General features: G+C 36.5%; 1 protein-coding gene across 1 annotated transcript in view; it reads right to left on the bottom strand.

Annotated features, from left to right (window-relative positions):
• The window catches only part of Ankfn1 (ankyrin repeat and fibronectin type III domain containing 1), a 154,112-nt gene that overhangs the window by 16,891 nt on the left and 124,704 nt on the right, over positions 1 to 12,517 (bottom strand). The window contains exon 16 of the mRNA XM_042674067.1: positions 7,163 to 7,329. Within this exon, the coding sequence (XP_042530001.1) occupies positions 7,163 to 7,329 (167 nt within the window). The remainder of the gene's footprint in view (positions 1 to 7,162; positions 7,330 to 12,517) is intronic.

The following is a 12,517-nucleotide window of genomic DNA, read 5'->3' as shown; positions in this document are numbered from 1 at the left end:
CATGTAATCCCACCTACTTTGTGGCTAAAGATCAAGAGGTTCACAATTAAAGGCCAGCTTGCACAAAAAATAAACGAGACCCCCCAAATATCAGTCAGTAAGCTTGGCATCTATGTTAGATGCATTGGTAGGGGGATTGCAGTTAGAGGTTGGCCTGGGCAAAAACGCAAGGCCTGACCTAAAATTAACTCAAGCACAAAAAAGCGGTGGGAATATGAGAAGAAGTAGACTACCTACCTAGTAGTTCAAATTGCAGTACTGGAGAAATAAAAAAAAAGCACATTTTCCTGAGAAAGTTTTAAGTGAAAGTCAATACTTTCAAAATAGGTATTCAAAGCCAGAAAACACCTCTTCTTATAATTTCTTGTGTTTTGCATATTTTCTCCTAAGAAACTACGTCTTTGTCATTTGGTGGAAATAGAGGAAATTCCAGTTTTGTTCAGTTCTATAATAACTTTTAGCAAATCACTGTACCTTTTGAGCTTTAGAAAAAAAATACCTTTTATGGTTACTGTGATAATTGAGTAAAACAATGAATTTCAATGTGTTTTGTGGTCCTGCAGGGTTCATTGCTCACACATACCAAATGTTAACTCCCTTCATTTAATGAAATATTCTTTACTGGAACAGTGTGGGGAAGGGAAATAGTAAACTCTGAATTTCAGAATGCTTGTACCTATGTTAAAAGAAAAGAAGGAACTTTATTAAACTTACTGCTTTAATACTATAACTGCTTCTAAAGAATAGAACAGTTTAAATAGCTTATTCTTCCTTATATTTATTTATTAATGCATAGTCATTGTACCAAACCATTTTCATTGTAATATTTTGAACGCATATTTAATGTACTTTGATTAAAACCACCTATTACTCTTTCTTATTTCTCTCCTCTCATTTTGAAACATTTTTAATGGGTTTATTCTATTTTGTACATGTGTTATTCTATTTTCATATACATATATATATATATATATATATATATATGATTTCAGTCATAGTTACCTTCCCTTCACCCTCTATTTTCATCTTCCTCCTCCCACTTATTCTCACCCTCAGTGGCTTTTTCATACTTAATCACTTTCTGCCTCCAAGGTCTAGATTCTACATATGAGAGAGAACATAGGATATTTGTCTTAGTCTGGTTTATTTTGTCTAACCTGCTGATATCCATTTCCATGCATTTTCTTATAAATGACATAATTTCATCATTCTTAATAGCTGAGTAATATTCTGTTCTGAATCTCCCATGCTTTCTTTATCCATTTGTTGTTTGGTGGTACTTAGGCTTATTGTATACTTTAGCTATTGTGAATAGTGCCGCTAACTTATATTATATTACTTTGATCTATGCTGGTAATGAGGCTTGAACTCAAGGCCTTGCACTCTTACTTAGCTTTTCACTTAAGGCTAGCACTCTACCACTTGAGCCATAGCTCCATTTCCAGCTTTTTGTTGATTAATTGGAGGTAAGAATTTCTTGAATTTGTCTTCCCCTGCTGGCTTCAACCCTTGATCCTCAGATTTCAGCCTGCTGATAGCTAGGATTACAGGTGGGAACTACCAGTGTCCAGCTCTATTTTTAGTTTCTTGAGGAATTTCCATACTGATTTCCAAGTGGCTGCACTATTTTACATTGCAACCAACAGTGTATAAAGGTTTATTTCCCCCGAATTTTGCAAATATTTGTTGTTTGTTTTCTTGGTAGACGTCATTTTGACTAGGATGAGATGAAATATCAGTATTGTTTTGATTTGCATTTCCTTTATTGCTAGGAATGTTGAACATTTCTTTGCCTATTATTTTGACCATCTGTACATTTTTTTTGAGAACTGTCTGTTTAATTCATTTGCCATTTATTCAGTGGATTCTCTTTTTAGTGCTTAACTTTTGGATACCTTTATGTACTCTAGATATTCATCTTTATCTGATAGGCAGCTAGCAAAGATTTTCTCCCATTATGTAGGTTGCCTCTTGATGTCCTGTAATAGTTTTCTTTGCTATGCAGAAGTTTTTTAATTTGATGCTATCCCATTGTCTCTTCTTGCTCTTATTTCCTTGGTAACTAGAGTTGTATTCAGAAAGGCATTAACTATTTGTATATGTTCAACAAGAGTTTTCGTATATTTTCCTTTAGTACTTTCAAAGTTTTAGGTTTTACACTTAGACCATTGATCCAGTTCATATTGACTTTTGTACAGAGTGAGAGATAGGGATCTTATTTCAGACTTCTATACTCAGCTCTTCAGCTTTTTCATCACCTTTGTTGAAGATGCTATCATTTTCATGTTTTTTTTTTTTTTTTGGCACCTTTGTCAGAAATCAAATGGATGTAGGTATGTGGGATTATTTCTAGATCTTCTCTTCTGTTCCTTTGGATGTGTGTGTGTGTGTGTGTGTGTGTGTGTTTTCTGGGCTTGAACTCTGAAGGTAGATCTGCAGTCCTATTCCCCAGAATCCATGAATATTACCTTATATGATAGAAAAGTGAATATTACCTTATGTAGCAAGAGATGTGATTAAGTTAAGGATTTTGAGAGAAGGGGGTATTTGTATCAAGTGAGACAGAGGATTGGCATGGTGGTGAATATGTGTAATCTTAGCTACCCAGAAGGTGAAGATAGGAAGATCATGAGTTCAAGGTTAGTTTGGGCAGGGTCAGAGACCTCATACCAACACACACACACACACACACACACACACACACACACACACACACACATACAGAGGACATAGGTTGGGGATGAGACCTCATGCCAACACACACACACACACACAAACACATATATAGAGGAATAGGTTGGGGACATGGCTTAAATTGTAGAGTACTTGCATGCCTGAATACCTGGGTTCAATCCCCAGTACTTAAAAACAACAACAACAAACAAATGCAAAAGAGGAAGGGGCAGATACAATAGAAAGAGGCAATGTGACAATAACAGAGATGGAAATTTGTGAAGGAATGGCAACAGCCACCAGAAGCTAGAAGAGGCAAAGAAAAGACTCTCTAGACACTTCTGGCAGAGTGGAGTTCTGCCAGTGCATGAATTTCAAACTCCTAATCACTGTAACTGTGGGAGAATAAATTTCTTTTGTTTCAAGGTACCAAGTCTATGCTAATTTGGTATAGCTGCTTTAGGAGATGGATATAATTATTAAAAATAATCCACCAATTCCCTTTGGATAAGACTGCTCCAATCTCTTCTGAACATCAATAGAGTCAGTATAGAATTTTTTCTAGAAATTGCTTCTTAATTTTTCTCAGTGATGAGGTGTACGGGTCTTAACTGAAGAAAAGAAAATCCATAGGTACAAGGAGACCTGTGGATTGAGTTTAATGGACTTAGCTTGGTAGCTTTACATGAAGTACAATTTTTCACCCATTTTACTTTCTGTTGTTGTAAAAGTAACTGACAACATAATCCCCACTGACTTTAAGGTTCAAACTCAGCTTCTAAAGACTTGCTGACACATTTTTTAAAAGAAAGATCATTAACTCTCTGTCTATTGATTAAAAGTTCTGCATCCATTTCTCACCTTGCTCTTTAAAAATTTCACTTTTCTTCATATAAATTATGTCCCTTTCCCTTCTATCAGGCAAGATAATATTTTTATTAAGATGTAATAGTGATTGGTTTTCTCATAGCACAGCTACAAGGTGCTTGAGGGGATGACAGATTGGCTATATATAATGAGCTATGTCCTATTACAGCTTAGGAGCATTTGAAACATTACAGCATATAAATTATGTCCTAATTGCTCTTTAGGTTTTAGCAGCTCAAAATATATTAAGCCTCGGGTCTCCTAGTTTGACATTTTTCTTTTCTTCCCTCCTTCTCCTCCTTCTCTTCTTTCACTTACTTTGACGTTTCTGCTGTGTGTACTATTTGAAAACCGTATGTGCCTTATCAATGATTTTACAACTACCCTATTCTTATCCTCTCTTCCTGACTGCTCTCTTTAGCTTTTTTTCTAACTGAATTTACATGGACTCCCTTGTTCTTTACAATGTCCTGTTTTGTGCAATGACTTCATCACTGTCTTAAATCTGGAGTTAAATGTTCCCATGACTGGTAGTTGACTCTGCAGGTTATAGTCTGTGGTGGGTAAGTTGTGAAAACCAATGGGCGAATGGCAACTACTGATTTTGAGAGAGGGGGGTGAGGAGGGGAAGGAGGGGAAGAGGGAGGAGGAGAGAGGTACAGACACACAGAGAAACTAAGAGGTCAACATAGTTAAGGGAGAGATAAAAATTGAGTTATAGTTATCCATATGATGTTGGGTGGAACAAGATGGTATATAGAAGGCTAAGGGTGCAGGGGAATAGTTTGGTTTTACCCTGCCAAAAAAGCTGTTTTTTGAATTCTTTGGGAATTAGCTTTTATACATGTGTATGTGTATCTGGCTGGATGGAAAGAGTATAGAGGGGCTCTCAAGGAGACCAGAGGAGGTGAAAACTTGCCAAGATCCTGGCCTTGCCTGTCTTTAGCCCTTTTAAAGGTATGATGTAAAGGAAACAGAAAAAGTTAACAAAGCCCTATGCTAAGCAAACCAGAGAAGAAGAAGGGTAATAGGAAGTGAAAATGGAGCCTGGAACTCTGGGAGGAGTTAAAGACTACCACAGAATGAAGAAAGAGTAAAAAGTATTGGATTCAGGGAGGTTTAAGTAGAATAAGACAGTCACACAACTTTAGGCATAGTCAGAGGAGTGTTTTTCTGAAATATTTCTGGTTTTTAGGTTTTAAAATGTTAGAGCTGACTAGGCCCTTAGAAGTTATCTAGTCAAATGCAAACATTTAACATATGAGGAGATAACTCCCTCCCAGGACTTATGAACTGTTCATTGCTCAAGAGTTTATGAGTAGATATTGAGATCTAAAATAAGTGCTTCTTGACTTCTAGTCCATGATTCTTACTGTGCATCATTGTCCCTTACTGGCTCAAAAGATAAGCTCTGGCTTATCTTCCATATTTCTCTATATCCCAGTCCTTTCCTACCTTCCATGTTCCATTTTTACTGAAAATGAAGTAAATAAGTGTTTAAACATGTTAGTTACCACATTCTCAGGTCAAGAGAACAAGTAATTTTTTGAAAAGTCATTTCCTTACTCTGGGAAGTCATTTAAAATAATTTATAGCATGAGAAAATAGAATAATCCTGAAGATTTGTTTGCTCACTTCTTAGCAATATTTTGTTCCTAAATACTTCAAAAGATTCAATCTTTGTATATTCATATTTCAAAGGGGTTTTCCTTCTTAGTTATGAATGAATTAATACAGAATTTATTGTATGTGCCAAGCACTTTGCTAAATGCTTCCCATGAATTTACTCACTGAATTCATTCGGTAACACTATGATAAATGTAGTGTGTATTATCATCATCCCTATTTTTCAGGTGAGATCAGAATTTCTAGAAAATTATTAGGCCTCAAGTTTACAATATCTCCTTACCTTACATTCTCATTTTACCCCTTGTTTTGATAATTGTCAGTTTCTTATCTGGTTTCCTTACATTTAATTTTCTTCTTAAATCCAGGAGATATATGCAAATTATTTGGTGACCAAGCAGAATAAATTGCTAACAGTGTACAGCTACTATGGCCATAGCAGTGCATACAAGAAGAAAATCCTCTCTGACTGAATCTGTCCTTAACAGAGCTGTGAGAGTCTATCATTTACTGTTTCTAAAACTTTGGATTGCTCCCTTTTGCTTACAGAATTAAGGGCAAATTCCTTACCATGGCCTTTAATAAAGTCCTTGTGGTCTGATTTCATTGCTATCTTTCAATCTTGCCTAATTTCTCACTATAATTCAATACTCAATTTGCCCCAACCAACCTTAGCTACTTACTACTTACCTAAACCCTGTTTTTCTGCTCTTTTCCTTATCTGTTTACATTTCCTTTCTGAATGTTTCATGTTCTGTTTTTTTCTCCTTCTAATCTATCTCATAGGCCAGGTTCAGATGTTAAGGAATGTCCTCCCATGACAGCCACATGTGGAAGTAAATTTTTCTTCTTTGTGTTGACACAGAACTTTCTTCTTCTTTTTGTATTTGAATTTCTCTTTGTCATGTAACATTTTACAAGCAATATAGACAAACCTTTCCTACTTTAATAAGTTTTAAACTTAAGGTCAGGAATTACTATTCCAGCTTTTTGCTTTCATACTGTGTTCAATGCTGATGTTAATAACTATTCATCAAATTGGACTGAATATCATGGTGATAATTTAGAAGGTAGCTATTGCTATTAGATTTATTTTGTGAATTGGGTAGGTACTACAATGATTCCAATTTTTTTTTTTTTTTGTACCAGGTCTGGAGCTTGAACTCAGGGCCTAGGTGTTGTCCCTAAGCTTTTGTACTCAAAGCTAGTGCTCTACCACTTGACCCATAACTCCACTTCCAGATTTTTTTTATGGTTAACTGGAGATTAGAATCTCATGGACTTTTCTGCCTGGACTGGCTTTATCCCAAGATCTCAGCCTCCTGTGTAGCTAGGATTACAAGCATGAGCCACCAGCCCTTGGCTGATTCCAAGATTTGCTAAAGCAATATCAAGCCAGACCTAGATTTTCTTGATTATTAGTTAGTATCTCTTTCACAAACAAGACCCTGAAGTGTCACCATAGACATTTGTAGTTGAGAACTTGAACAAATAATACTTTTTTTTTTTTTTTTTTACATTGAGCCACACATGAAATTTCAACTCTGGTAGAAACAATTCCAAAACATGAGGAATCTTAGGTCTAACTGTATTTAGATTAACTGGTAGATTGTTATCTTTTTTTTTCTATGAGCTATTTAGGAACTTAATATATATTTTAAAAAATTCTGCTAGAATTATCAATGGGCTACCAGCATAAGGAGAATATTTTTTTCATTACTTCTGAAAGTGATCTTTTTTTCTTAACAATATAGAAGGCCACTTGCTACCTATCATCTTGGCTGATATAATTCTTAGTAGTATGATTTATCTGTAACATTTTCTTAAGCTTTTGTTTCAAAACCCATAGCTCCCTAAGAGAGCCATATTTTAGCCAGATCAACAGCCTGCTTACACTGTATTTTCTTCAAATCAGCCCAAATTGCTTCCCTTTCCCTTGCTTGGTGCTTACCCTTTCCATTGTGCCTCTTCTTTTTGAGAAGAAATCAACTATTACCTGAATGAAGTCTAAAACTTGCTGATGTCGTTGTTTGGCAGCTGCAACCTCGCTGTCTGAAATCGCTTCCCTCAAGGACTGTTGGGTATTCAGAGAATCCAGCTCCACAACAGCAGAAAGGCGGCAATACAGACTAAGAAATTTCTCTCTGTAGCTGCAAAAATGAACTGGAAAATGAAGAAGCAAAATAAAACATATTAAGATTTGGCATAAAAAATTCATACCACACAGAAAATCAGTTGAATGAAAACATGATTTATTAATCCTATTAGTAGAAATATTAAGCCATAAGTAAATTATAAATGTGTTCTTAAGGGCTAGATGTTTGGCTAATGTCAGTGTTCTCTCTCAAGTTATCAACTTCTGGTAAGATATGAGAAAGTGGTATTTGCTCAAGTTACCATTTAGGTGGACCTGTAGTTAAGGGCATATATATATCTGTTTATGTATCTATATATAGATGTACATACATACACATATACATACACATGTATAGTCAAGTGCTATATAATTATATTTCAGTCAGTGATGGGTCACTTATACAATGGTGATTCAGTGAGATTATGTTGATTAATAATCTCATAGCCATCTTAATTTGTATGTAGTATATGATGTTTGTACAATGATGAAATTACCTTTGGCATTGTAAAACCAAGCACTACTATGTATGTAGACATATAATTTAAAATATACTTGTGCATGTATGTATGTGATTGAGAAAATAAACATGCTTATCACTTTAAAAAATGAACAAAAAGCCAAGTCAAGTAGTATCTTATTTCCTGTTATGTGTCTTGCTTGCTCCTTTCCAAGGCCAAAACTCCCAGAAGAAACAAGATATGCTTTTCTTGGGTTATCTTGGAAACTTCCCCCAAGGGCCTGTTATAATAAGCTTTGAAACTTCCTCTCTTCTCCTCAGCAACCCTTGAAAGGATGATAAGAAGCAATCCTTGGACAAACCATTTGTATCTTCAGCAGAGTTGGCCTTTCCCTCTCAGAAAATAAAGGGACTGAGGTCCCAGATTTTCATCTCTATTATTTGTCCCTCTTCAGCAGGAACAAAGCAGCACAGGACAGAGCCTAGTATAATCATCATGAAGTGGTCAGATTTCTCTTTTCAACTAGTTCTGACTAGATGAGCATAATTTCTAGTCTCTTCTTGGCCCATTGTTAAATGTAGGGACTCACTCTCCTTAAACCTCACTTATTTTATATATATCTGACTTTTACTAGTATGTTCCCATTCTTTGGAAATGGGTCTATTCTAATCCATCATGCCTGTTAGAATGTTTTCATCATGACGTATTGCATGAAGAATTCTGTTGATTTTCAAGACCTAGATCTGGTCACTTAGGGAAAGTTAGACTATTATGCCTCAGAATGGGGAATCTGGTTATCTCTATATCTATCAGGATTCCTCTTTATATTGTACACTTTACAGTTTTCATCCTAACCCTGCTTGCTTCCATGCTTAATTTCCTCTTAGGACACATCTTAGGTGAGAGGAAGGGTAACCTGCTCTGTTGTCTCCCTCACATGTCTTTTCTGCCTGGAAGTGGAAGAGAGGAATAGAATGAAAGCTTTGGTGTTATATCTTTACCCTAACGGGGCCTCATTTCAAGAAGTGTTTCTCAATCCAGAGAGTCACATACATGGGGATAATTTTTCTCTAAGATCCTTACTTTCTGACTTCTCTACTTAGTTAAACACTTCTATGCCTCAAAGAAGAGCTCATTTCATATACCATTTCAGTAAACAACGAACTATGGTTCTTTTTCCAAATGTAAAATTTTCATGTAATTTCCTCATTTAAAAGACCTCTCTAGAGATCCCTCTTGACTTTAGGATAAAACTCAAATATTTCCTCCTGAAAAGGAAAGTTTGTGATTTAGGGTTTGAATGTATCTTCAACCACTTTCACTATGTGACTATCATCAGCACCTAGCCATACATCAACCCTAAGATTTGGACACACTGACCTTTTGTAGGTCCATGTTTTTCAGCATCCCTTTCCTCATCTTCAGATCCCTGTCTTTCCTCCTTCTGATACTTGATGATTCAGCTGAAATGTTTTCTCAGCAAAATTTCCAGTTTTTAAAATTTTATTCTAGGCAGAACTAGTTTCTCCTTCTTTTGTACTCCTGGAGCACTTGTTTCTAAACCTCTGAGAAGATAGGTCTTGCTACTTTGTAATTACTTGCTTAGTTGACTGCTTTGGTATTAGATTGTGATTTTTTTGAGGACAGAGACATGCCCCTCTTAAATTTTTGTTTTCTCAGAACCTGGAGTATTGTAGCTTCTCAATGCATGATCTGACTCCACCCCTGAAGATTCCTTTTCCCTCTGTCCTCACTTCTGTCACTGCTGCATTTTCCTGTTTTGAAAGGTGTGTTTCAGGTCTCTAATATTTACTGGCAGCTCTGCAGGAAAGAGTCACCATTACTTAGTAGCTCACTCTTGACCCTTGTAGCTCCCTGAAAATGTCTTTATGCCCTTCAAGGAGGGATTATATACTGTTAACCCCTGACAGAGGTCCTTTTTTGGCTGGAGAGTGAAACATCTCACAGACTGCTTTTCTAGATCAAGTTGTAAAACCTTTTTCTTTTGGCTTTTTTCTCTTTCTAAAATATGACTAGGAAGGTTGACTATGGAGAGATGACGAATAATTTCTTTAAAAGAAACACTATCAATCCCATCTGAATTCCTAAAAGCCAGGGTGTTCACAGCTTTCTCTTGTTGTGTCTTTGCGGTAGGAGCCGTGGGTCAGTGGGTGGTCTCCCAGCACCCGCCATCCATGCCACGCACCACAAGTGAGTTATGAGGAAGTTTCAACTGTAAGGCTTTTCCCCACTCTAGTGGTTTTCATCCAGAGCCTTTAATGTCACTTTAACAAATGTTTCTTTAACATAGTCTTTAGTGGTTTAGCAATGATATATTTGGTAGCCATCATTGAGGAGGGAGAATTGACTGGAAGCTTCTAATTTTTAAAAATGCGAATCACATGCATTTTACAGACAAATAGTATAAAGCTACAATAATGTCAATAATGGACCACATGATTTGTTCGATACGCACAGACTAAGACATTCTCTGTGATGTGCTTCTCTCTCTCTCTGTCTCTCTTTCTTTTAAGGTAAGATAGTGGTAGACTATATAATATAGTTGACATGAACATTAGCAGTATGGTAAGTAGGGCGGCAAGTTCCTAGGCTTAGATATCAGACAGGAATGTGTTTGAATCATAGTTCTGCCATATGGTCAGAAAATAGCCTTTAGGGATCTCAGTACTATCCCAAATATGGGTAGTAATGTCTACTTAGGATTAAACAATATAGTATATATAAAGTGCCCAATATAGAATATGAAAATACCACATACAAAATACATATTTGTTTCCAAATTCTTCATCCTCAGGAAAATGAGGCCTTTAATAGTCAGAATATGAAAACAGGACTGGAGTTGGAATATGCCTCCTAAGAATCTTTAACTCACAAAATTCCCAGTAAGTCTGACATATGGTCTAGTTTGGAAGTCAAGGAATCAAGGAAATAAATAATTTCTTAGGGTTAGTTTAGTGCCATGATTCTTTGCCAAAGTGGCAGAAAGCACCCAGGTACAAGATGCCTCTCTAGATTCCTGGTAGTGAATGAGTTGTCAGTTGGAATACAGGAGTGGTATCCTAAATCATGAAAAATGGGTATTAGGAATGAAGGCTGATATTATGCCATTTCCTGCAAGTCTGTGGCCTGGATTCCATTAGGCTCATTGCCTAGATATCCCACAGGCACCTCAAAACTCATCATTTGTCAAACTGAACTCATCATCTTTCCCCTCCCCCAGACTGATTCCTTCCCTCATATTTCCTGTTTTGGTAGATGGCAATGTGATCCATCTCAGCACCCTATTCAGACTCTCTGGCTCCACCATCTTGCTCTTCAACCACATCAAATCAATCACAAAAGTTTCATGACTTTAACTCCCAAATTCCTCTTGTCTTTTCTTTCTTCTTTGTATTTCTACCTTGGTTTGGGTTCTTATCTATACTCAGGCCAATGAATATGGATAAGCTCTGTTTTCTCCCAGTGTTTCTTGCAATCTGTCCTTCCCAGAAAAGCTAAAATATATTAAGACCATATCATCCTTTTTCTTAAAATCATTTCATTAAATCCTATTACTTACAAGATAAAATCTCACCTCCTAGGATGAAATAATCAACCCTTTATGATTTTGACCATTTTAACATTTAGCTTCCTCAGAAACCACTAAGTATCTGTTACATTGAGCTACTAAGAGTATACCTAATCAAGTAGTACTTTCCAGTGCTTCCAAGCCTGTGTCCATGCTGTTCCCTTTGCTCTTAGTGATTTTCTTTTTCAACTCTGTCTTTTCTTTCACTTTGTGAATTTTTGTTTGTCTTTCCTATTCCAGCAAACATAGTATCTATGTAAGGAAGAAGTCCACTAGCTTACATCTACAGTTTTTATAGGACCATTGATATAGATGTCTGTTTCCCTTCTAGATTCTTAGCTTCTTGTAGGCCAACTTGCATCATTGCTGTCTATATGTGCAGTCCCAGCACAGAACCTGGCATACAGTGGGAGTTCATTAAATGTTTGTTGAATGAAGGATGTGACAAAGCACATACGTATGAAATATATGCCAGGCCTCAAGCTATTTTTCAATTCTCTGGCATTTTGTATTCCTAGTCCAATTAGTATGAATCATACAGCCAAGAAAATCAGTAAAAATCAGGTTTTTAATTGAGACTGCTCACAGGGTCAGGGTAAACCTTCTCACTACATGCTAGGCAGATCCACAAGGCCAGATCATTGACAGAATAAGAGCTCATGATATTGCTTTTCCTGTATCCTAGAATAGTGTGTATAGTGATCCTTACAGGCCCCCAGGCACTTATGTAAAGGGAACCTATCTTGCTCCTACCCAAGAGATGTCATCTCTCAGGGCTGTGGAAAGAGGAGTTGGTCTTAGGTAAAATTGTATCATTTTGCCTCAGAGCAACTCTGCTTGTCCAGATTTCTGAAGTTCTTCCTATAGGTCACTCATTGATTACCAAAGTGATCTATACTGTAGGAGATAGAAGCCTAAGCTCTTTTGTCATTTTTACCTGGTTACATCTGTTTAGTGCAGGAATGTGCACAGATTCAGTTTTCCATAACTGGTCAGCAAGTTTTTTGTTTCACTTAGCCCATTGAAAGGACAATGGTCAATTTGCCAAATCTCAAATCCTTCCATGGGGACAGGATGACTTATGCAAGTCAAACTGAAATATAGGGCAATTCTTTATTCTGTTATAGTTTACATGTTCCCATAATTCACACCTTTTCAGGTTTCATT

The sequence above is a fragment of the Dipodomys spectabilis genome, unplaced genomic scaffold (assembly GCF_019054845.1).
Source record: "Dipodomys spectabilis isolate Male_0828 unplaced genomic scaffold, ASM1905484v1 ptg000018l, whole genome shotgun sequence".
Taxonomy (NCBI): Eukaryota; Metazoa; Chordata; class Mammalia; order Rodentia; family Heteromyidae; genus Dipodomys; species Dipodomys spectabilis.
The sequence above is the reverse complement of the archived record's forward strand: the minus strand, read 5'-3'. Positions and strand labels throughout refer to the sequence as shown.